The 26,948-nt window shown below is 37.4% G+C and overlaps 1 protein-coding gene across 1 annotated transcript in view; it reads left to right on the forward strand.

Moving 5' to 3' along the window:
* The window catches only part of LOC136152404 (multidrug resistance-associated protein 1-like), a 91,024-nt gene extending 73,730 nt beyond the window's left edge, over positions 1–17,294 (forward strand). The window contains exons 21-28 of the mRNA XM_065913693.1: positions 1,862–2,061; positions 3,094–3,220; positions 6,740–6,841; positions 10,313–10,456; positions 12,709–12,867; positions 14,335–14,501; positions 15,575–15,769; positions 16,111–17,294. Coding sequence (XP_065769765.1) covers positions 1,862–2,061; positions 3,094–3,220; positions 6,740–6,841; positions 10,313–10,456; positions 12,709–12,867; positions 14,335–14,501; positions 15,575–15,769; positions 16,111–16,264 — 1,248 coding nt within the window. The 3' untranslated portion in view covers positions 16,265–17,294. The remainder of the gene's footprint in view (positions 1–1,861; positions 2,062–3,093; positions 3,221–6,739; positions 6,842–10,312; positions 10,457–12,708; positions 12,868–14,334; positions 14,502–15,574; positions 15,770–16,110) is intronic.
* The last annotated feature ends 9,654 nt before the right edge of the window (positions 17,295–26,948 follow it).

Below are 26,948 nucleotides of genomic sequence, written 5' to 3' on the forward strand. Positions count from 1 at the left end.
GGAGAGACTCCAGGGCTTCAACAATTCATTGAACTTTTATGAAATTCTCTTTGGGACAATCTCTTAAGTCCCCTGGCAGGCTCAGAATGCCGTCATCCTTTGTATTCTACAGAATGCTTAGCATAGAGCAGAGCTTGTAAACTCCAAGATGACAGACCACATGTGGCTTCAGATATGTTTTCACGTAGCTAGCTCAATCTTTTTACCAAAATGAAGACATTTTTAAAATCAGGAATTTTACATAAAAGATTTTCCTGAAAAAAAATTGCAAGATATGGCAGCTCTATTTTCACTTCCCAGTTTGTAGCAACTATTTGGGACTGATGAATGATGGTCCAATTAACTCAGGCTTACTCCTTCTAGCTCTCCACAGTCCACTCATTCCAATTGTCCAGAGGGGAAACACTGATTATAATTGTGGCCATATTGAAATTTTTTAGTGGAAAAAATTTTCCATAATTATAGTTAGGTATAGGTGGCTCAGATGGTAAAGAGTTTGCCTATAATGTAAGAGACCTGGGTTTGATCCCTGGGCCAGGAAGACCTCATGCAGAAGGGAATGGCAATATTGCCCAGTGTTCTCACCTGGAAAACACTAAGGACAGAGGAGCGTGGTGGGCTACAGTCCGTGGGATTGCAAAGAGTTGGACATGACTGAGCGACTGAACACATTCACTATCACAAAAATATTATTGTTTGTACACTTGGTAGGCTTCCTTCATTTAATGGGTTAACCACCTGGCCATGCTTTCAGCTACTTAACATAGACCTTTTTCCACAGTAGGTACTCAGTAGGGGTTGTTTGAGAGCATTCAGTTCAGTTCAGTTCAGTTCAGTCACTCAGTCATGTCTGACTCTTTGCGACCCCATGAATTGGAGTATGCCAGGCCTCCCTGTCCATCACCAACTCCCAGAGTTGACTCAAACTCATGCCCATTGAGTTGGTGATGCCATCCAACCATCTCATCCTCTGTCATCCCCTTCTCCTGCCGTCAATCTTTCCCAGCATCAGGGTCTTTTCCAATGAGTCAGCTGTTCACATGAGGTGGCCAAAGTACTGGAGTTTCAGCTTCAGCATCAGTCCTTCCAATGAACACCCAGGACTGATCTCCTTTTGGATGGACTGGTTGGATCTCCTTGCAGTCCAAGGGACTCTCAAGAGTCTTCTCCAACACCACAGTTCAAAAGCATCAATTTTTCGGCACTCAGCTTTCTTCACAGTCCAACTCTCACATCCATACCTGACCACTGGAAAAACCATAGCCTTGACTAGATGGACCTTTGATTTTGCCCAATTATGTTCAAATTGTGCTTTCCAGAATTTGGGCTTTTTACTGTTACTAACACTTTCACTTTCACTGTTACAAAGATGCATTCCTTTCTTGGGGCTCCTATAAGAAACCTGGTGGTTTAAAACAACAGAAATTTTATTCTTTCACAGCTCTAGAGGCCACAAGTCCAAAATCCAGAAGTAGGCCTCTGTTGCATGCTTCTGGTGACTTCTGGTTACTGTCTGTCAGTGACCCCTGGCATTTTCCTTGACTCCCAGGTACATCACTCCAATCTTGTCCTCCATGGTTTTCTCCCTATGTCTGTGTCTTCTCCTTTTCTATTTTTTATAACAACACTCAGACTGGATTTCAGGCCAACCCTAAGGATCTCATCTCAAGATTTAATTAATGACATCTGCTAATATCCTCTTTCCAAATAAGGTCATATCCACAGGCAGTGGAGGTTAGAACTTGAGCTTAACTTTTGGGGGCTGCTTATTAGCCCACTACACACGTATCTTGCCATTTTCACACTGCTGAAGAAATTTTGGCTACATCTTCAAGATCACCTCTTTCTGTTTTCCTGTTAGAGATACTACATGGCGAGCTCTCGGCAGATTCGACGATTGGCAGGAGCATCTCGCTCTCCAATCCTTTCCCATTTTTGCCAGACTCTGCTGGGAGTGTCCACTATCAGGGCATTTGGACATGAACAGAGGTTCATCCAGCAAAACAAAGAGGTGGTGAACGAGAACTTGGTCTGTTTCTACAACAATGTGATTTCAAACAGGTAAGTCATATCCACATACCTAATTCAGGACTAGTCCCTTCTTGGATATTTTGTTTATTGACCTCTAAATAGAGTATTTTTAGTAACATTTTGTCAAAAATATTAAAACCTTAAATATTTCTAGTATTTAATTCACATTTACGTTAAAGTACATCTATTCATATCCATATGAACAGTCCATGCTACTTATGTGAATATAAGGTCCTGTGTTTTTTGAAAGTTACACAGGATGCTATAAAAATTACTAAAGATATGATTCTATGTTGTATTTATGTTTGTAAGTGGCTATTATTTGCATACAATAATTTATAGCATTTTTAATTTGAAGCATTCATCTGGTGGGGGGCAATGTTAAATAGTAGTTGGGCACATTTTAACTTTTAGAGATTAATTTTATTGTATAAAATGTGTATGTAATCAGAAAGGTAAGTGATTTTTCAATGAGATTTTAAAATAAATGCATGTCCTGGCTATTATAAACAGTGCTGCGATGAACATTGGGGTGCACGTGTCTCTTTCAGATCTGGTTTCCTTAATGTGTATGCATGAGACAAGTGCTCGGGCCTGGTGCACTGGGAAGACCCAGAGGAATCAGGTGGAGAGGGAGGTGGGAGGTGGGATCAGGATGGGGAATACATGTAACTCCATGGCTGATTCATGTCAATGTTTGACAAAACCCACTGCAATATTGTGAAGTAATTAGCCTCCAACTAATAAAAAAAAAAAAAAAGCATTAAAAAAAATAAATTAAAAAAAATAAATGCATCATTTAAGCTGGTGTTCTTTCCTTTTTCTTTTTAATTCTGATTAAGTTTAAAAGCAAAGTTCTGAAAAAGTAAAGCATATTTTTATGCAGAGAAATTCTTTATCATCATTGCAACCATCCTATGTTTGATTGAGTCCTAAGTAAGTGAGAAAAAAATAGCAAGCAGCTATTGATGTTTATGTCTTCATTTCCCAGAGGAGGAGAGTTCATATTGAGTGCACCAAAACTTTTGCATCTCATTTCAGGAATATTTTCCATTATTTCAGGTGGCTGTCTGTTAGACTTGAATTTCTTGGCAACTTAATGGTGTTCTTCACTGCGGTACTCACTGTGCTGGCTGGCAATTCTATAGATTCAGCAATAGTTGGTTTGTCTATATCCTACGCCCTAAATGTAAGTAATAATGATTGTGTGGTATATGACATGTTTATAATCCAATTAATTAAGCTCTCTTCTTTTCCCTGTCTGAATAAAAGATGGTAGTAACCAAGTAATGAGAGACAAATCTGGATTACGCTGGAGGCACATTTCTTTTTCTCTTCTGCTACTAGCAAAATAGCTGGCTCAGCAGTTCTAAGGTAGTTCACAGAAAGAAAAGGCTGATCCCCAAGACTCAGTGCTGGAGGACCAGGATCCTAGTGTTGCATCATTACCCAGACATGTCATCCTCTCCTATCCTTATAGACTGTAAAGTGTAACAAGGATGGGGGCCTCCCAGGCGGTGCTAGTGTAAAGAAACTGCCTGCCAATGCAGGGTAGAGGTTAGAGATGCAGCTTCAATCCGTGGGTCAGGAAGATCCCCTGGTGGCGTGGCAACCCACTCAAGTATTCTTGCCTGGAGAATCTCATGGAGGGAGGGGCCTGGAGAGCTACGGTTCATAGGGTCACAAAGACAAGACTGGAGCAACTTAGCATGCACACACACAAGTGTAGGGCTTTTCTCTACCACGTCCTGTCCATCTATTTAATGTTGGGGCAAACATAGTTGTGGCTTCAGACCATGAATTTTAAATCTTTGTAACTAGGCTCTGCTGCTGCTGCTGCTGCTGCTAAGTCGCTTCAGTTGTGTCCAACTCTGTGTGACCCCACAGACGGCAGCCCACCAGGCTCCCCTGTCCCTGGGATTCTCCAGGCAAGAACACTGGAGTGGGTTGCCATTTCCTTCTCCAATGCATGCATGCATGCTAAGTTGCTTCAGTCGTGTCCGACTCTGTGCAACCTCATGGACAGCAGCCTACCAGGCTCCTCTGTTCATGGAATTCTCTAGGCAAGAGTACTGGAGTGGGTTGCCATTTCCTTCTCCAACTAGGCTCTAACACATCTTTATTAATCAAAATAGGAACCTTTACAATCAATGTATTTTTGCCAATGAGAAATAAGTTTGTTTATTCCTGTAGCATAAAACTCCATGCTTCAGGATTTGACGAACTCTTGGAATGCGTTTGCTGCCTCCTGCTGGTTGTGGAAGCATTTTCCCAGCAAAAAGTTGTGGAGATGCTTGAAGAAGTGGTAGTCGATTGGCAAGAGATCAGGTGAATAAAGTAGATGAGGCAAAACTTCATAGCCCAATTAGTTCAACTTTTGAAGCATTGGTTGTGTGACATGTGGTAGGGCATTGTCATGGGGAATCGAACCTTTTCTATTAATCAATCCTGGCTGCAGCAGTTTTTGGTGCATCTCATCAATTTGCTGAGCATGTTTCTCAGATGTAGTGGTTTTGCCAGGATTCAGAAAGCTGCAGTGAATCAGACTGGCAGCAGACCACCAAATAGTGACCATGACTGTCTTTTGATGCAAGTTTGGCTTTGGGAAGTGCGTTGAAATTTCTTCTTCGTCCAACCACTGAGCTGTTCATCACCAATTGTCTATAAAATCCACTTTTCATCACACATCACAATCTGATGAAGAAGTGGTTTGTTGTTGTTGCATAGAATAAGAGGAGATGACACTTCCAAATGGCAATTTTTTTGATTTCTCATCAGCTCATGAAAGTGAAAGTCACTCAGTTGTGTCCAACTCTTTGAGACCCCATGGGCTATAGCCTGCCAGGCTCCTCTGTCCATGGGGTTCTCCAGGCAAGAATACTGGAAGAGTTGCCATTCCCTTCTCCAAGGGTTCTTCCCAACCCAGGGATTGAACGCAGCTTTCCTGCTTTGCAGGCAGATTCTTTACCATCTGAGCTACCAGGGAAGCTCATGAGGCACCCACTTACTGATCTTTTTTACCTTTCCAATTTACTTCAAACGCCGAATGACTGTAGAATGGTTGATGTTGAGTTCTTCGGCAACTGCTCATGTTTGTTGTAAGAAGATCAGCTTTGATGATCTTCTCAATTGGTCCTTGTCAACTTCCCATGGCCAGTCACTATGCCCTCATCTTCAAGGCTCTTGTTTCCTTTGCAAAACTTCTTGAATCACCACTGCAGTGTATGTTTATTAGCAGTTCCTGGGTCAAATGTGTTGTTGATGTTTCAAGTTGTCTCCGCTGCTTTAAAACCCAGTTTGAACTCGAATAATAACATTGTTCAAATTTGCTGTTTTTCTAACATCATTTCCATAGTCTCAAATAAATATAAAATAAGCAGCAAATAATGTCATTAGCAAAGACACAAAGCAAGAAATGTGCATTAAAATGATGTATAATGTAACCACATTTATTTAAGAATGAATTCCAACATCAAATGGTTAATTTCAACAGTGCAAAAACTGCAATTACTTTGATAGTTTATCCAACTTGATAGTTTATCCAACCTAAGCAGAGATAATGCAAGTTCTGGGAAGAATTTATGCTCTGCTTCTTCTCTGCTTGTACTTTTTTTCCCTAATAAGCTCTATGTATATTATACTGCAAAGTGCTAGTGGTATGGCTGTGTTCAGGTCCACTTCGTAAAATAGAAAATGTATTATACTGCTTTATATATATATACATATTATTTGTAAGGTGAGTTTAGATGATTTGGGTACGTGATCTTAATCTCTTATCTAAAATCTTCAAGGTCAGTTGCATTTCAGAATTAAGAACTTAGGCTTCTAGAAAGGAAATATAATATATTACTATATATATATATATATATATATATATATTTCCCAGGTGTGGGACTAGTAGTGAAGCACCTGCTTGCTAATGCAGGAGACATAAGAGGCATGGGTTCAATCCATGGATCGGGAAGATCCCCTGCAGGAGGGCATGACAATCCACTCCAGTATTCTTGCCTGGAGAATCCCATGGATAAAGGAACCTGGCGGGCTACACTCTGTAATCAAACTATTTGTTCTGCAGTGAAACATGTGAATGTGTAGCATAAGTGAATTAAATCAACACTTTAAAGAGTTCAAGTCAGGTTGGCCATCAAATTGTTTAACAAGAAACTCAAGAAAAATTTGAATTGTGAGGGTTTTTTGACTTTCAGAACTATATTTGAGGTTATAACCTTGGAGAACTTATATTTTGAGGAAAGGTGAGTGTGAAGAATGTAGAATTTGGGGGGGGGGGAAGGAGACAGTTGTAGTCAGAAAATTAGAAGAATCCTTCTTCTAGTGGAAAATAGTAAATGTGGCAAAGGTAACATCATGCACAAATTTTTTCCCCACTTAGGATGTACATTTCTTAAGGCCTATCCCATCAGTCTTGGTATTCATCTTTCCTTACACCAAGTATGGGCACCTTTAATATATAGTGAACAGTCTATCTTCTGCCAAATAACCATTATTTATGGCATTAATGAATTTAACAAACCTAAAGCAGCACATATGTGTGTCTATATATAAAAATGCTTACTTTGAATTAAGTTGTTAAATAATTCAAAGGGATAAAATATACTAAAATTCTGGGGAAAAAACCTTTGTAAAGTATTATTAACGTTGTGTAAAAGACTGATACTTATTCATTAAGCTGTTGGTTTTTCACTTTCAGATTACTCAAACCCTTAATTTTTGGGTAAGGAAAGCATGTGAAATTGAAGCCAATGCAGTTTCCATTGAAAGAGTTTGTGAATATGAAAATATGGATAAAGAGGTAAGCACTCATGAATAACCAATGAACAGATACAGAATTTAAGATATTGCAGTGCACCTTGAATGGACATTCTGAAAATCAATTCTCAACAAAACCTGTATTTGTTATAAAAATGAAACATGATCACCTGTTTTTAAGAGGCACAGTGATTTGTCCCCTACCAATGTATAGTAAAATATGCAACCTCCGATTACAACTTTGTAAAGATTTTACATTGAGAAGTGTCTTAATATAGTCATCTCTTAATTATTTAGAGTCTGATTGTATAATTTAAAAATTAAGTACACCTTTATTGTTTATACCTTCTGTTCCATGTACTCATCATTAGCATCTCTGTGAATGGGAAGGAGGACGAGAATAAATCAGTCTGCTCTTTTTCCCTTTAATTAAGTATAATTTGAGGGACAGATGAATGAGACTATTGACAGAGTATAATGGTTGCATTATCTGCATATTTTGTTAGTCTCAGTTACTTCTGTCTCCCAGTTCCATGAATTAACAGGGCAGATGATAAAGGGTATATGTTGAATTTCTATATCTTCTTCAATCCGCCTATAAAGATATCTAAATCTTCATGAAAAATTCCTCCTTTGCTCATAACTCAGGACGGTGTGTTCCTCCTCCAAATAAAAACCTACAGATTTCCAGTTGTATTTTTGGTAGCATCTCTTCATGTCTTTTCTCAGACCTTGTTCCATTAACCATCTTCTCCAAGTCCTAACTTCAGCACCCTAACCCCTTGCTCCTTTCAACCTACAAATATGCTAAAATATTTTCTGCATACTCCAACTCCTACCTAAATGTTGATTCTTCCTCCAGATTCTTCCGAGTCTTACCTTCATTTTTCATACAAATTTCTTGAAAGATTAGTCTACCTTCACAATAATAATCATTATTATCAATATTTAGTTTGTTCAGACTACTGCTATGTAATGACTCTATAAAAATTTTATCATTCTCAGGACTTCCCTGGTAGTCCAGTGGTTAAGATTCCACACTTCCAATTCAGGGAATGCAGTTTTGATCCTTGGTCTGGAAACCAAGATTCCACATGCCACGTGGCATGGACAAAAGAAAGGAAAAACAAAGTTATTGTTTTCTGTATTTTCTAAACCTTTTGCTATTAATATATATTTTTTATTTTGGAAAAAATAAAGACAATAAAATGTGTGTGCACAGACAAACACACATTTTTTAAAATTACCTTTTTATAATTTGATGCCTTGTAAGGTAACAGAAACCTATATGCAGGTCAGGAAGCAACAGTTAGAACTGGACATGGAACAACAGACTGGTTCCAAATAGGAAAAGGAGTACATCAAGGCTGTATATTGTCACTCTGCTTATTTAACTTATATGCAGAGTACATCATGAGAAACGCTGGGCTGGAAGAAGCACAAGCTGGAATCAAGATTGCCGGGAGAAATATCAATAACCTCAGATATGCAGATGACGCCACCCTGATGGCAGAAAGTGAAGAGGAACTAAAAAGCCTCTTGATGAAAGTGAAAGATGAGAGTGAAAAAGTTGACTTAAAGCTCAACATTCAGAAAACTAAGATCATGGCATCTGGTCCCATCACTTCATGGGAAATAGATGGGGAAACAATGGAAGCAGTGTCAGACCTTATTTTTGGGGGCTTCAAAATCACTGCATGTGGTGATTGCAGCCATGAAATTAAAAGACGCTTACTCCTTGGAAGGAAAGTGATGACCAACTTAGACAGCATATTAAAAAAAAGAGACATTACTTTGCCAACAAAGGTCCGTCTAGTCAAGGCTATGGTTTTTTCCGGTAGTCATGTATGGATGTGAGAGTTGGACTGTGAAGAAAGCTGATCACTGAAGAATTGATGCTTTTGAACTGTGGTGTTGGAGAAGACTCTTGCGAGTCCCTTGGACTGCAAGGAGGTGCAACCAGTCCATCCTAAAGGAGATCAGTCCTGGGTGTTCATTGGAAGGACTGATACTGAAGCTGAAACTCCAATACTTTTGGCCACCTGATGCAAAGAGCTGATTCATTGAAAAAGACCCTGATACTGAGAGGGATTGGGGGCAGGAGGAGAAGGGGACGACAGAGGATGAGATGGCTGGATGGCATCACCGACTCGATGGACGTGAGTTTGAGTCAACTCCGGGAGTTGGTGATGGACAGGGAGGCCTGGCGTGCTGCGATTCATGAGGTCGCAGAGTCGGACACGACTGAGCGACTGAACTGAACTGAAGGTAACAGATAGCATTATAAAAACTCTTGATGTGGAAAAAAGTAAATACATCCAAATAACCATATTTGCTCTTTAATAGCCCCATTTCTGTGCTCCTCCTTTACAGCAGAATTCTTGGAAATAGCTCCTGTACTTGCTCTGTCTGACTCCTTTTCTCATTCTCTTTTGGAACCTCTTCTTCACTCAGGCTTTAACTCCCACCACCTCTCTGCGCCTGCCCTGGTCAACATCACTAGCGGCAGCCTCTCAGTCTTCACTTTACCTAGCCTATCATTTGATGCTTTTGATCACTTTCTTTCATGAAAACACTTCACCTCACTGGCCAGGCATCGCATTCTTCTGTGTATCTACCTCCTGTTCTTCCTCCAGTGTCTCAGGTCCTCAGCATACCTAGCTTCTTTTACCTGGAAAGCCCTTCCTCTGATAGCCAAATGGCTTGTTTCCCGATCATGTCCAGTCAAGACTTTCTTAACCACCCTACTTAAAATCACACAACACTGCCTATTTCCTGACCTTCAAAACTGTATCATCAACAACATTCTGCATGGGCCTCCCTGGGGCCAGTGGTAAAGAATACAGCTGCCACTGCAGGAATCACGGGTTTGATCCCTGGGTCGGAAAGCTCCCCTGAAGGAGGAAACAGAAACCCCCTCCAGTATTCTTGCTGGGATAATCCCATGGGCAAAGAGGAGCCTGGAAACTTACAGTCCACGAGGTCACAAAGGAGTCAAATACCACTTAGCAAGTGAGCACTAATAGCAACAATATTCTGCATAGGCTGTATGATTCTTTCTCTCTCCTCACCAGCAGGTACCCTCCCGGAGGGAGAGTCTGTGTTCATTATTTATTGTGTTTTTCTCACTGCTAAATCTCCAACAACTAAAGCATTGACTGGTGCGGTAAACACTCAGTATTTGGGAAATAAATAACAAACTGTCCCTTGTCAGTTAAAAGCCTAGGTTATCTTTATCTCCTTTATAAAGTTATAGAAGACTTTTCTTGATAACTTAATAGAAGATGAGAAGCCTTTTTAATGTGTGAAAATTGATTTATAAAATCTTCTTATAACTAGATGAGAAGTTTTACGTAGGCATTACTTAAAAATATTTTCAGGAAAATCATAATATTTACAAATGTTGTCTTTCCTTATTTTTGTTTCATCACTTCTGTTTTCATGCCTGAGAGTTATTTTTTTGGAGGGAAGGTATTTTCATTGTAATTGCAGTTTAAAAAATATTTGTTTTAAGGCACCCTGGATAACGTCTAAGAGGCCTCCACCACAATGGCCCAATAAAGGGATAGTGGAGTTTGTTGATTATCGAGCTCGATACCGAGATGATCTTGGTTTAGCATTACAAGATATCACTTTCCAGACTCGTGGGGAAGAGAAGGTACCATAAATATTTCATAAGTTTCACTTTACCTTTTATCTGAATATATTTATTCTCAATGCCAAAATATACTGTGGTATTTAGTATAAGATGGTCATTTGTTCAAATTTCATTTAAAAGTAGTAAAGACATGGTTGGCATGTAAAGAATAAGTTTTTCCTCTACAAATAAAAATATATATTTTAAATTGTACATAATCTATTATGAAACATGATTTTACTGTTTTTACTACATTGAGGTACAATTAACAAATGAAAATTGTATATATTTAGAGTGTACAGTATACATAGAGTGTATAGCTTGATATGCATAAGTTGTGAAATGATTATCATAATTTTAAGCACTTGAGATCTCTTAACAAATTTCTGTGTTATTAATTATAGTTACCATGCTATGTCTTAGATATCTAGAATTTATGTGACTTATAACTGAAAGTTTATACCCTTTGACCAATATCTTCCCATTTTTCCACTCAACCCCTGGTAACCACCATCTACTGTCTGGTACTGTGAGTTTGGCATTCCACATATAAGTGAGATCATAAAATATTTTCCTCTGTCTGGCTTCTTTTGCTTAGCATAATGTCCTACAGGTTCACCCATGTTGCACAAATGGCAGGATTTTCTACATTTTTTATGGCAGAATTATATATGTATATATATACTTTCTTTATCCATTCATCCATAGCACATATTCCTCTTCATCATACAAATTTCATTTCCTTTCCTGGCTACACATCCAGTATTATTAGTATATTTTATATCTACTTCCTCTAGTAAGTGAAGTGCAACAATAAGACAGTAAGATAATAGTTACTATCCAGTAATACACAGGTGAGACTATTTGTATAGTCAGTGACATTATGTTTTCCAAGACTATCAGTGAAGTGGGAAAACACTTGAGATGTAATTTAGTTAGTAAGAACAATATACAAATCTGTTGACAGTGTATCATTTTTGTGTTTTAAAAAAGCAAACAGATAGACATATTACTAATAGCAAAAAGAACGGCTACAAAATATAAAGTTATTCTCTCCAGGTGTTGGGAATTTAGATAATTTTTGCTTCCATATTTTCCCCACACTTTTTCAAAATGTTTTATGAAAACATATTATTTCCTTGATCAGATTGATATTTTACAAATAAATAAAGGTTAAAAAATAAATTTTAATGAACAGCAGTGTTCCACTTTCCCCTTTCCTGAGACTTGTTTCACATAACCCCAAATTCTCCTTTTCTGACCCTCTAAACCAGCTCCAGTGAGGTGTCCTCAAGGACAAATTAATTTTTTGGAAATAATTGTGGAATTTTAATTGTTCTATTTCATTCAGTGTATTCCTGGTTTTTCTGGTGTAGTATGTCAGATTTAAGATTTAAGATCTTTAACTAGGGCAAACCAACCACCGAATGTTCTCTCCATCCAGTGTTTGCATTAACACTAAGACACTAACCAACACCCAGAAGAGGTTGCTTTAGATCTCATGGCCAAAGGAACACTGCAATCACTGGAGGCTTAGGACAAGCTGATTATTTTTGTCCAAGAGTCCAAAATCCTCAGACATGATCTATGACCACCCTTAGTAGTTTTGATGCAATAGTTGTTTTGCAGGCATTCCTTTAGATTTTCTAGCCTGTCTCAGCAAAGGGTTCCCATCTCCTTTGTTTGTTTGTTTGTTTTGGAGGAAGAATGGTAGAGAAGCCTCAGGGAATTATCAGTCTTTCTTTAATTCCCACATTTAATGGCTAGTTCAGGGATGGTTCTGGGATGATCTGCTCTGCCTGGGGCAGTTCTTGTTGGGTGATAACTAAACTATTCAAAACTGGAGGAAACATACAGATTAGCCCAAGTCTTTCTAGTGAGTAATGTCAAAGTGTTAGTTGCTCAGTTGGGTCCGACTCTTGGCAACTCAATGGACTGTAATCCACCAGGCTCCACTGTCCATGGAATTCTTCAGGCACTAATTCTGAAAAGAATTGCCATTTTCCTTCTCCAGGGGATCTTCCCTATCCAGGGATCAAACCCAGGTCTCCCGCATTGCAGGCAGATTCTGTACCTCTGAGCCACCAGAGTAAGTGGTATCTAAATAAAGATGGATCCTTGAAAGTCACCTTAAGTCTTCCATGATAGTCAAGTTTACTCTAGTTGGCAGTTAGATTCCACATACCAGACACATAATGTATTTTTGGTCAGTACAAAGGTCTCTTTCCCTTACACAAAGTGCGATTAAATTGTTTATAATAAATTCATTACAGATTGGAATTGTGGGACGAACTGGAGCAGGCAAATCAACACTATCAAACTGCCTATTTCGAATTGTAGAAAGATCAGGAGGTAAAATTATAATTGATGGAATTGACATATCTACTATTGGGCTTCATGACCTTCGTGGCAAACTTAATATTATTCCACAGGTAAAGACTGTTTTGCTGCTAGCCTTTCTTAACTCCCTTTGGTAAACTTCTTTTTTTTTGTTTGTTTTTTTAAGAATATATTCCTTTCAAGCCTATACATTTGAATTTGAGAGCCAAATTATTTTAAATATATTGTGCAAAATAACTATGTAATTAAATCATATTAAATACTCTACCCTGATGCATTCTTCCTAAGTACATTTATCTATTTGAAAAACTAATATGTTGCTTTGCAAGTTTCCTTCATAATAGTAAATACAAATAAAATTCAAATGAAGAAATCAGACTGAAACACACTGGTATTTTTAGAAGAAAAAAGCAGTTAGTGAGGCTTTTGCTTAGTTGGTACTTTGAATGTAGAATTTTGACTTTTTGACTTGAGGTTTAGAAATATTTTTAAAAAATGAAAGGAACCATAATTCAGTTAGATCTTTTTTCCCAACTCCTTTGATTTTTCCATCTGTGGCATCAGAGGAACTTGATCATTAACAAGTATGCAAATCAGCTCAATAATATGCTTCTACAGTCAAATATGACTCATTCAGTTGTGTTTGAAAGATTTGAGCTGAGAATTTATGAAGTATGTTTATATTTGCTTCTAAAAATGCTATCAGCTCTTTGTCATATTGTTTAAACATATACTGGCATTCATGAATTTACTTTGGAACAAATTTAAGTAAAATCTGTAATTCTGGCAGGGAAAAAAAATTGGTGGAGAAAAGAAGCAATCATTCTTTATAAATCAAAACAGGTGTAGTAAAATGCAGTTTCACTAGATATGTAAGTGTATTGGGAAAAGCATGGACTTGTCTTTGAATTCTGCTTAAGCACTTACTTTCTGTGTGTCCTTGGACAAGAGCTTTTTGAAACCTCTAGTTCACTGTCTAACAAGGGTGTTTGCTTCCTTATTTCTGAGTTGGTGGGCTAATTGATAATATTATATACATACTATAGATACATTTATTCTATTCTTCTCTATATTATATATTACATTGTTGTTTAGTTGCTAGCTCATGTCTGACTCTTTTACAACCCATTGAATTGTAGCCCATAACTTCTCTGTCCATGGGATTCTCCAGGTAAGAATACTGGAGTGGACTGCCATTTCTTTCTCCAGTTGATCTTCCCAACCCAGGAATCAAACCCCCATCTCTTGCATTGGCAGCTGGATTTTATTTTTACTACTGAGCCACCTGGGAAGCCCATATTATATTATATCCCTGACTCTATCATCATTATTATTGTGGTTGGAAAGCTGTTGTCAACATTATTAACTAGAGAAAGAAGAAGAATCAGGAAGTTTATAATGATTTAATCAAACACAGCTTATTCTGATCTTCTGCCTTTGGTTTCGCTATAAAATGAATTTGATAACTATTTAGTTTTTCATCATTTTGCTTTTTCCTTATTTAATGTGTGCATGCCTCATGTGACAGTAAGATTACCAGTGATTGTTCTATTCTCTAGGATCCTGTTTTATTTTCTGGAACCCTTCAAATGAACCTGGATCCCCTAGACAAGTATCCTGATCATGAGCTATGGGAGGTGCTGGAACTATGTCACTTAAAAGAGTTTGTGCAGTCCCTTCCCCAGAAGCTGCTGCATGAGATTTCAGAGGGTGGTGAAAACCTCAGGTAAGTTGCGAAGAACAGGGTTTGCCTGATTTACTCACTCCAGGCTTTTTAGAAACAAGTTGGCCCCAGAGGGAAGTCACTTCTGAGCCACCATGGATTTTGTTGTTTGAAGTACATCATTTGCTGATTCCTTCTGGAGAAGAGAGACAAGGAATAAATAAAATGGTCACCACCCACTGGAAAACTGCTGGTGAAGGAAAATGAAGGGGGAAGAAAGCAACGATGCAGTGTGGGAAGTCATTAGTTAACTGACTCTTCTTTAGTAAAGACTCCTACCCTAATAGCTTTCTTCCTAAAAATGTTTGTGCAAACTCTGGGAGATAGGAAGGACAGGGAAGCCTGGCATGTTCCAGTCCATGGGGTTGCAAAGAGTCAGACATGGCTGAAAGGCTGAACAACAACGAAGCGCTGAGTTTTCTTCATCACTGTTTGATGTCTTAGGACAGCCCCTTTATGTGATCAGAAACGTAAGGAAAATCAATTAGACCCTCGCTGCGCCTAAGAGACACAGCCTGCATGACTCAGCTGCTTCTTTGCTTACTCCCCACGCTTCTCTGTTTCTGCCACCTTGGCCTCCTTGGCTCCTTATAGTACCATGAATATGCCAGGCCAGTTCCTGCCTGCCTCAGGAATTTTACATCTGCCAATCACTTTGCCAGGAGCAAGTTCCCATTGGAAATCTGCAGAATTCACTTTCCATTTTCTTCAGGTCTTGAATTTAGATGCATCGTCTCAGTGAGGATTTCGTTGGCATGCTCATCAAAAATGTCCACCCCATGCCCACATTTTACATCCTGCCTTTCTGTATATTCGAATTCTTCTTATGCCTTTTGCTCCTGTATCTTGTTTAGTTTTTGTCTCCCCATGTAAACCCACAGACTTTTGTCTGTTTAATTCATTGTTCTATTTGCAGAAATTGAACCAGAGTCTGGTATAATCACTCAGGGAATACTTCTTAAAGAATGAATGAATGTGGCTTAGGAAGAGAATAACAATGTCATCAGAATTTTAGAATAGGAAGTGTGTGACCATAAAATCCTTTGTTGAGATCATTTTACTATTTTTTATAACAGTGTTGGACAACGACAGCTCGTCTGTCTTGCTCGTGCTTTGCTGAGAAAAACAAAAATTCTCATCTTGGATGAGGCAACAGCCTCCATTGATTTTGAGACTGATAACTTGGTGCAGACCACAATCAGGAAGGAGTTTTCTGATTGCACCATCCTGACAATTGCTCACAGACTGCACTCTATCATTGATTCAGACAGGTATGCTTTATTTGTTTTCAGAAATAAAACAATTTCTATAGAGATAGCTATTGCACATCTGAAACACAGTAATTACTTGCCACTAATAATGGATTTTATCTGTGCTGAGAGATACGAAATGTCCCCTAACAGTATGGAAGATACTTTCCAAAATAATTAGAGGAATGTGTTAATGCTAAGAGAATATTAGAAAGCTTGATGTATTTCCTGAGTCAAATTGTACTTTTATTTCGTACTGACAGAACTTACCTAGTAATTTAAACTTTACAGTTGCAAGAACAAGAAAGGTGAACTGAAACACTGATTATAGGTTACCTGACTGGATTCTTTTCACATTGCAGGGTACTTGTTCTAGACTCTGGAAGAATTACAGAATTTGAAACACCACAGAATTTGATACACAAGAGAGGCCTTTTCTTTGACATGCTAACAGAAGCCGGAATAACAGGAGACTCAGGGGCGAAAAATAGTTTATATATGGATTATACCAAATAAAAAAAAATAGTATTTGAAAAAATAAAGACAGGAGAGAAATGTCGAAAAGTAGGCCTATGTTGGCACAAATAGAGATAAGCACCATAGTTCTAACCATCCTGAACTGTGCCAACCTTCTTTCTTCCGTTCATGCCCTCCTGAATATCTGCCTTTTCCTGATTGCCTAGAGTCCAAAACGGCACTTATCCTTTAAGTCTCTGATTTTGTCCAGGAGTTATCTTCTGCACAAAATATCTCTTGGTTTCTCTCCTTGGTCCCCTGTCTTATCTAGATGCCCTTTTGATATGCTCTGACTAGTCCTATGTGCATAACTTTATCATTGCAGGGACCAAAATCTGTTTAAATTCTTTTAGCGTGCCTCCCCTTAAAGCTACTTGAAGGCAAATGCCCAGTTTTATCATCTTTGTATGTTAGGTTGCTAGCATAGTGCTTTCAGATTATTGATACTCAACAAACATTTGTAGAATAAATCATTAGGCATTTTAGAGTAATACTGTATAGGCACCTATATACATATGAACAAAGTTTTGAATTACTGTACAGTATATAAAATTTTGGAGGAATCACAGAAAAACTTTGAGTTATTCAGCTGCTTTTTTTGAAAGAGAAAGTATATGTTAATTGAATTTTATGATGTGCTTTATTTAAAAATAATATTTATAATATTTTTACTATTTGAGTAAAAAGCTAGTATTTTCTATGGAATGTCATTTTTGACTTGATGAAGCTCAGTGAGTTATGTATCAGATGGTATACATTCACAAGTAATTATTAATTTGTGGTATGATTATATTTTGAACGCCTTTTTCATTTGGTAGTTTTATGTAATAGAAGCAACATTATTTCTCTGAATTGCCCTTCAAAGTTGAAGTTTCCAAACTTCAATTATATTTTCCTTTCAAGATTATTTTAATAAAATGTTTTAACCTATTCAGACCCATCAGTCATTTCTTTTATCCTCTTTTTCTCCTTAACGACTTTGCATAACCTTGCTTCATCCCCTAAAGGTATTTATAAAAAGTTAACTTAAATTGTAAAACCCTACATTATCTAAATTTTCCTTCCTTAAAACATTAGCTACTGAAAGTGTTGTTCTGTCTTTATAATTCCTGTAGTACTTACCATTACGTTTTGTGTTCAGTAGGCATTGAATAAATATCTGTTGAAATCTGTTAAGAAAGGAATTGTATATTTCATTAACATCAGTTAAAGTTTATGTTTTAGCTTCTTTAAGTCTGTAATAAGTCAATCAGAGACACTGCATAATTTAAAAATCTAATGGGATGTCAACAGTCACCTGGATATATTGTGGTATCTTCATACCATGGAATTCTACACAGCTATGAGAGTGAATGAACAACCACTAAAGGTAATAACACCAATGAATCGCACATGCATAATGTGGAGGAAAGAAGTAAAGCACAAAGAATATTCTTATATGATCCCATGATTCCACTGATACAAAAGTTTGTTTTTTAAAAAAGGAAAAGCCAATTATACCCCTAGAAGTTGGGATACTGCTTACTCTTTGATTGTTGGTGTTAAGTCGCTCATTCCTGTCTCTTTGCGACCTCATGAAATGCAGCACACCAGGCTTCCCTGTCCTTCACTGTCTCCCAGAGTTTGCTCAAACTCATGTCCATCGAGTCAAGGATGCCATCCAACCATCTCATCCTCTGTTGCCCCCTTCTCCTCCAGCCCTCAATCGTTTCCAGCATCAGAGTCTTTTCCAATGATGGGTAATGATTAAAAGGGTAAACAAGGTGGGCTTCTGGAAAACAGTTATGTTCTGTTTCTTGATCTGGGTCTGAGTATTGGTTCAGTTTGTGAAAATCATCAGGCCATATACTTAGGGTCTGTACAGATTTAGATATACAGATTTATATATTTACCTCATGTATAGTATGGGCTTCCCAGGTGGTGCTAGTGATAAAGAACCTACCTGCCAATCCAGGAGACATCAGAGATGCGGCTTCAATCCCTGGGTTGGGAAGATCCTCTAGAGGGCATGGTAACTCACTCCAGAATTCTTGCCTGGAGAATCTCATGGACAGAAGAGCCTTTTGGGCTGCAGTCTATAGGATTGCACAGTCGGAGGTGACTGAAGTGACATTAGCATGTGTGCATGCATGCATAATATAGTTTATATATGTACATATAATATAAATGTATTTATATAATATTTATGTATTATTATATGTTTATGTCATAAATATTTATATATTACACTTAAATAAAGAATAAAAGAAAGTAAATTTTTAAATGGCTAAACCATTTATGTATAATGGCTTTATATATCAATATATTATGTTTTTTAAAAAATTAATATTTCATTCTAATTTCTGTTATGTCCATCAAGTTTGTTCAATCATATAAGTGGTCTTTGAAGAAAATGAGAAAAATTTAAAAGAGTGGGTTATAGAGAAGTAGTAAATTTAAATTTTGCTCAGTCCTGTGTGACTCTATGTGACCCCATGGACTGTAGTACACCAGATTCCTCTGTCCACAGAATTCTTGAGGCATGAATACTGGAGTGGGTAGCCATTCCCTATTCCAGGGGATCTTCTTGACCCAGGGATCAAGTCTGGATCCCCTGCATTTATTAAATGATTAATTTATTTCAAATTGTAACTTAAAAAATAGATTAAGAAAAGAATTATCATTTTTGACATGCAGAATTACTCACCTTAGCTAACAGAAGGAAGATTCTAAGTAGCATTAAGTTGAGTTATTTTAGGATAAGAATATTTATTACTGAAAGTCCACTATATGCCAAGTGATATACAAAGCACTGGAATAATTTATTACTTTCAATTCTCACTAAAGAACATAAGGAAGGTATTTTATCAAACATGATAAGATACCAAGAGGCTCTTAGCCAACAAATTATAAAATCCAGACCCGGGTGACTATAAAACTGTTGATGCTCTTTTCTGTTCTTTAATAATATGTCTGATTTCTGGAAGAGCCACTTAAAGAGTCTATAATTAAGACTGGGAGAGAAGAATTTTAAACCAATAGCTTTGAAATAGATAAATGGTATTTGTCTTGGGGGCAGGGTTCTTCTACAAATATAGTGCTAGTTAAACCCAAATGAATTAGTCATTATTGTAGGTAAAAAATGGTTGAATAAAGGCAATTTCATATACTTTTCAATTTAACTTTGATATCCAAGTTAGTGTTAAGAAGATGTAATGAAGGATTTTAATACACATGAAAATAACAAATAGTTCTAACTGATCTAGAGGGCTTTTATTCTGGGAAAACTAATCAAGAAAGTTAAAATAAGAAAATTTTATCATAGTTGAAAGAGTTCAGAATCTAGAGACAGAGTATCTATGTTAAATCTCAACTCCACAACTTTCTAGATGTGCAAACAACTTATTTCTCTTAACTTATTTGGGTGTAAGAATTTTATCTACCCCTTAAAGTTTCTTTTTTGGAAATTAAATGAGATAACACAACATTTAGGACAGATAGAACACTTTCTGGAATATAGAAAATATTTAATAACCACTTAAATATTAACATTCACAGTTTCTTGTAGTTATATATAGTCTCATGTTTACAGACAAGATCACATAGGACACAGTTATAAGTAAACAAAAAGGGTGAAACAGTCAATATTTATGATAGTCTATTGTATACACAGCAACTTGGGGATAATTGGATATTAAAATAAGATATGGTCCTCAATTGTGTACAATAGGATCTTGGTGAGATTCAGCAACATTGAGACAGCAGTAGCAGGGCAAATCTCTTTCTAGTCCTTCCACTTATCCTAGCTCTTGCTTTTCTAGCGGTCATTTTCCAAGCAAGTAGACCATGTGTGGAATACAGAAATCAGGACTTCTGGCTATATTCTGAGCCACATTTCTCTAAATTGTTTTCATGAAAATGAAGACTACCTCGGTAGTTTGAATGGCAACTGCTACGCTATTGGGTGAATTGTGCCAAGGTAATGGGTGAACCTGGTAAAGGCTGATTGGTTTTGTAACCAAAAGTGGGGTCTGGCTGCAACCTCTCAAAAAGCCAATAAAGTGTCAAGGTTGGTGTAAAGGAAAGTTTGCTTTATTTTGTATGTGGACAATTGGGGGCAGGGGGAGGACAGACTCCTGTCCAAAGACCAATTCCCCCCAGCTCCAACAATCAGGGAGCAAGAACTTTTACAGATGGAGATAAATACCGGAACAGCAGAGTTAGCTCTGACAGTCACCTTGAAATTGGTTGGTGGTCTGACCAGCATCATCTTGATTGTTTTAAGTACAGTTAATCTTCAATTCCAGGGCCACTTTTTTTCCATTTCTTGAGGCCTGTTCTCAGAATTGTCAGCTTATGTCATGGCTAAAGTCTGATCATCATGTAGTTAACTTCTCCACCTGGTGGGGTGGTTTCAGTATCCATAAAACAGCTCACAGGATGTGGCTCAGAATATTATCTATAGCCTTTGAGAAGAAACTGAAAGTCCTTGACTATGCTTAATGAGTATGTTCTATTATTTGGTCTCCTTTGACTGTTTTCCATTGTTTCTGTATGTTCTCACACCTCTGATTAGGCTTATTCTTTGGCAAAAGTTTTTCCACAGACAAAAGTCAGGCAGAGGACACGGGGGACAAGGATCCATAGAGTCCTGCTCCATTTCAGCTTCTCTTGTTAATCATTGCTGACTAGGTAACCAAGCTTCTCACTTGGTATTTACAGACTGACCAGATTGAACCCATGCTTAGTTATCATAGCTGATCAATGATAGTAACATTTTATCTCATGAGGGCAGCACAAGAGAAAAATAAAAATGAACAGGCATATGAGCAAAATGTAAAAACAGCATCATAAACTAAAAAATTATTTATGATATTAGTCAAAAATTTGAAAAATATGTTTCCAAAACATTTAAAAGGAAAATGACACATACGTATTTTTGTGTGTCAAGGGAAGGGATACAGGGTTGATTTTGAGTTCATATTTATAGCACTCAGCTTGTCATTAATACACTTGGGGATGACTATGGGTTTATTGCTATTTTTCAACTCTTGATAAACATAATAGAAAATGTGATGTGGTCATCAGAGAATAAGACTAAAGGAATGATTGAGAACGTGTTACAGTGGAGTACCACAGAGACTAGGCATAAATATTAATCCAGCTTTAGTCAACACTGATTCTGTCTGAACATTTGCTTCTGGCTTTCTGTTCTGAGCATTTGTGCAACAATCTCCAGGTGTTACACAACAGACTCTGCTTCCCCTGTATTGCCGGAGCTGTGATTTTACAGAGATAACAGACTGGAATTAATGTCGACCATGATGCATAAGGTCTTGAAAAAACTGTTTCATGTATTTTCTTCTACTTTTTACTTAAACATCTTCCTTTTTAATTCCATTTTGGCCAGAAGCAGAAGTCCAACAAATGACAATTTGACAAAATGTTTAACCATAAATTAAGGGTCAAAGGTTCAAAAACACAAAGAAGAAAAACAAAGAGTGTAAACAACTAAGGGTTTTGTTTTTCTGAGGTAGAAAGAAGTCCCAAGGTAGAAAAGAGAAAGATGGCCAGAGCAGTTACATGACACCACTGGCTGCTTCTACCTTTGGCTCAACCACCTATTACATGTCTGTTGATTGTTACTTGCAAACCCATTGCTTTATCTTCAGCATCATGCCTGTATTTCAAGAAGGTAGGTCACATAAAAAAAAAAAAAAAAGAAGGTAGGTCAGAGTTATGTCACATACTCATCCCTAGCTGCAGAGGAAGCTAGAAAATAATTTTTAAAGTAGGGCATGTTGCCTCTCCAAAAAAACTCACTTCTGAAATAAGAATGAATAGAAAAGATATTGCAGTAGCATTTAGCAGGATCTGCCACAACCGCTTTTTTTGTTGTTATTAGTCACTAAATTGTATCCAACTCTTTGGGACCCCATGGAGTGCAGCATGTCAGGCTTCCCTGTCCTTCACTACCTCCTGGAGTTTGCTCAAGCTCATGTTCATTGAGTTGATGATGACCCCTTCTCCTCCTACCTTCAATCTCTCCCAACATCACAGTCTTTTCCAATGAGTTGACTCTTCACATCAGGTAGCCAAAGTATTGAAGCGTTAGCTTCAGTATCTTTCCTTCCAGTGAATGTTCAGGGTTGATTTCCTTTAAGATTGACTCGTTTGATCTCCTTGCAGTGCAAGGGACTCTCAAGAGTCTTCTCCAGCACCACAATTAGAAAGCATCAATTCTTTGGCATGTTATAATGTATTAATATTTTTCAACCTTGACAAAATATTCTTAATTTAGTTACTTGGGAGACAAAGGAGGGGTAGTATTTACAACTAATAATTAAGATCCAGTTTCTAGTTTCCAATACTACATAGGACACATTAAACAATTTAAGGTGACTGGATTAAACTCTTAACAGAAGTGTGTATTTACATTGTTTTATGTATATAATATATACATATACATAAAGTTGTGACTAATAATTTGCCTTCCAATGCAGGAGTGTGGGTTTGATCCCTGGTCAAGGAGCTAAGATCCCTTGGCTTAAGGATTTTAAGAAGCAATATTGTAACAAATTCAATAACAACTTAAAAAAAAGAAGTCCACATCAAAATTGTGTTACATATTTTTAGTAAGTGATTGAAAACATTTTAGATGTCTTTTAGGTAAGCCAAAGCATAATTAATTCAATGAGGTATAAAATAAACTGCATTTGTTACTTTTTTAACATTCAAATAACTTAAGGTGAGGCAAGCTATTAATTCTTTCCAAAATTAAATAAATGCTTTACCACATCAAATTTATCTTCTCTCCTCTTCAGAATTCTCAAAAATTTTCAGAAGTTTTAGACTCATAGAATTAGGGTTTTGAGGATATTAGGGAAAATAACCTTCTTTATTGTGGCGTTTTCTTACAATTCTCATAAAGTTAGCAAGTCACTGAAACTTATGTTTCAATGTTTCTTATGTTCAGTTATCTCTCATCTCCATTCATAATACTTGGCACTTTCTGTGCCAGGCACTTACAAAACCCCAATGAATTAGATACTATTATCTTCATTTCATATCTGAAAAATCTGTAAATTTCTCAGTAGAGAATTAAATGTGTGTGTGCTCAGTCACTCAGTTGTGTCCAACTCTTTGTGACCCCATAGACCACAGCTCGCCAGGCTCCTCTGTCCATGGGCTGGATTTGAATAGCTCTGATACTTACTAGCTGTGTAAAGATGTATTAATTACATAACACATCTGTACCTTAATTTACCTACCTGAAAATGGGTTAACAGTGTGTGCGTGCTAAGTCGCTTCAGTCATGTCTGACTCTTAGCAACCCTATAGGCTGCAACCTGACAGAATACTCTGTCCACAGGATTTTCCAGGAAAGAATATTGGATTCAGTTGCCATTTACTATTCCAGTGGATTTTCTCCACCCAGGGATCAAACCCATGTCTCTTATGTCTCCTGCGCTGGCAGGCGGGTTCTTTACCACTAATACCACCTGGGAAGCCCAGGGTAACAGTAAATACTCATAAGTCTGCTAGAACAAAACTGATTTGTACTATTAAAACACTTAGAAAACTCCAGGTACATAGTAAGCACTGTATTATCTATTGCTAAAACATGTCCATATGGTCAAAGCTGTGGCTTTTCCAGTAGTCGTGTAGAGATGTGAGTTGAATGATAAAGACCCTGATGCTGGTAAAGTTTGAGGGCAGGAGAAGGGGGTGACAGAGGATGAGATGGCTGGATGGCATCATTGACAATGCACAAATTTGAGCAAACTCCAGGAGATAGTGAAGGATGGGGAAGCCTGGCATGCTGCAGTCCATGGGATAGCAAAGAGTCAGACACAACTGAGCAACTGAACAACAAAGCTTAAAACAAATGAAGAAAGTGTACTAGTTTCTGTGAACTGGGAATCTGGAAACTGCTTAGCTCAGTGATTCTGGTTTAGTCTCTCAAAAGATTACATTCAAATTTGAACTGTGGCTACATGATTTGAAGACTTGAATACCAGGCCAGAGTATTGGAAGTTACATTAGAAGCTGCCTACCTCAGCAGGTCACTGTATATGTTTGTTTAGTGAAACAAATATAGACATATCACTCTATTTCTTCATATATTTGAATCTCCCAGCAACGGTAGTTAAAGTAACCATGAAAGAATCATAGGAACTAGTGAAAGCCAAATCTGTTTTTAAGGGTCATTTGAAAAGACTATATGAATCGAATGAACTTCTTTAAAAAAAATTTTTTTTTGGTCCAAAGAATAATACAAACTTTATTAGAGAATTATAAAGTATTAATCGCCAACCAAAGGATTACAGTTGTTTATTTTTTTTTTTTTTTTTTTTTTTTATTTTTTAAATATTATTTTATTAGTTGGAGGCCAATCACTTTACAACATTTCAGTGGGTTTTGTCATACATTGACATGAATCAGCCATATAGTTACATGTATTCCCCATCCCGATCCCCCCTCCCACCTCCCTCCCCACCCGACTCCTCAGGGTCCTCCCAGTGCACCAGGCCCGAGCACCTGACTCTTGTATCCCACCTGGGCTGGTGGTCCGTTTCACCATAGATAATATACATGCTGTTCTTTCAAAACATCCCACCCTCACGTTCTCCCCCAGAGTTCAAAAGTCTGTTCTGTATTTCTGTGTCTCTTTTTCTGTTTTGCATATAGGGTTATCGCCACCATCTATCTAAATTCCGTATATATGTGTTAGTATATTGTAATGTTCTTTATCTTTCTGACTTACTTCACTCTGTATAATGGGCTCCAGTTTCATCCATCTCATTAGAACTGATTCAAATGAATTCTTTTTAACGGCTGAGTAATATTCCATGGTGTATATGTACCACAGCTTCCTTATCCATTCATCTGCTGATGGGCATCTAGGTTGCTTCCATGTCCTGGCTATTATAAACAGTGCTGCGATGAACATTGGGGTGCACGTGTCTCTTTCAGATCTGGATTCCTCAGTGTGTATGCCCAGAAGTGGTATTGCTGGGTCATATGGCAGTTCTATTTCCAGTTTTTTAAGAAATCTCCACACTGTTTTCCATAGTGGCTGTACTAGTTTGCATTCCCACCAACAGTGTAAGAGGGTTCCCTTTTCTCCACACCCTCTCCAGCATTTATTGCTTGTAGACTTTTGGATAGCAGCCATCCTGACTGGCGTGTAATGGTACCTCATTGTGGTTTTGATTTGCATTTCTCTGATGATGAGTGATGTTGAGCATCTTTTCATGTGTTTGTTAGCCATCTGTATGTCTTCTTTGGAGAAATGTCTGTTTAGTTCTTTGGCCCATTTTTTGACTGGGTCGTTTATTTTTCTGGAATTGAGCTTCAGGAGTTGCTTGTATATTTTTGAGATTAATCCTTTGTCTGTTTCCTCATTTGTTATTATTTTCTCCCAATCTGAGGGCTGTCTTTTCACCTTACTTATAGTTTCCTTTGTTGTGCAAAAGCTTTTAATTTTCATTAGGTCCCATTTGTTTATTTTTGCTTTTATTTCCAATATTCTGGGAGGTGGGTCATAGAAGATCTTGCTGTGATTTATGTCGGAGAGTGTTTTGCCTATGTTCTCCTCTAGGAGTTTTATAGTTTCTGGTCTTACATTTAGATCTTTAATCCATTTTGAGTTTATTTTTGTGTATGGTGTTAGGAAGTGTTCTAGTTTCATTCTTTTACAAGTGGTTAACCAGTTTTCCCAGCACCACTTGTTAAAGAGATTGTCTTTTTTCCATTGTATATCCTTGCCTCCTTTGTCAAAGATAAGCTGTCCATAGGTTCGTGGATTTATCTCTGGGCTTTCTATTCTGTTCCATTGATCTATATTTCTGTCTTTGTGCCAGTACCATACTGTCTTGATGACTGTGGCTTTGTAGTAGAGTCTGAAGTCAGGCAGGTTGATTCCTCCAGTTCCATTCTTCTTTCTCAAGATTACTTTGGCTATTCGAGGTTTTTTGTATTTCCATACAAATTGTGAAATTATTTGTTCTAGTTCTGTGAAAAATACCGTTGGTAGCTTGATAGGGATTGCATTGAATCTATAGATTGCTTTGGGTAGAATAGCCATTTTGACAATATTGATTCTTCCAATCCATGAACACGGTATGTTTCTCCAACTGTTTGTGTCCTCTTTGATTTCTTTCATCAGTGTTTTATAGTTTTCTATGTATAGGTCTTTTGTTTCTTTAGGTAGATATACTCCTAAGTATTTTATTCTTTTTGTTGCAATGGTGAATGGTATTGTTTCCTTAATTTCTCTTTCTGTTTTTTCATTGTTAGTGTATAGGAATGCAAGGGATTTCTGTGTGTTAATTTTATATCCTGCAACTTTACTATATTCATTAATTAGCTCTAGTAATTTTCTGGTAGAGTCTTTAGGGTTTTCTATGTAGAGGATCATGTCATCTGCAAACAGCGAGAGTTTCACTTCTTCTTTTCCTATCTGGATTCCTTTTATGTCTTTTTCTGCTCTGATTGCTGTGGCCAAAACTTCCAACACTATGTTGAATAGTAGTGGTGAGAGTGGGCATCCTTGTCTTGTTCCTGATTTCAGAGGAAATGCTTTCAATTTTTCACCATTGAGGGTGATGCTTGCTGTGGGTTTGTCATATATAGCTTTTATTATGTTGAGGTATGTTCCTTCTATTCCTGCTTTCTGGAGAGTTTTAATCATAAATGAGTG

The sequence above is a fragment of the Muntiacus reevesi genome, chromosome 21, assembly GCF_963930625.1.
Source record: "Muntiacus reevesi chromosome 21, mMunRee1.1, whole genome shotgun sequence".
Classification (NCBI taxonomy): Eukaryota; Metazoa; Chordata; class Mammalia; order Artiodactyla; family Cervidae; genus Muntiacus; species Muntiacus reevesi.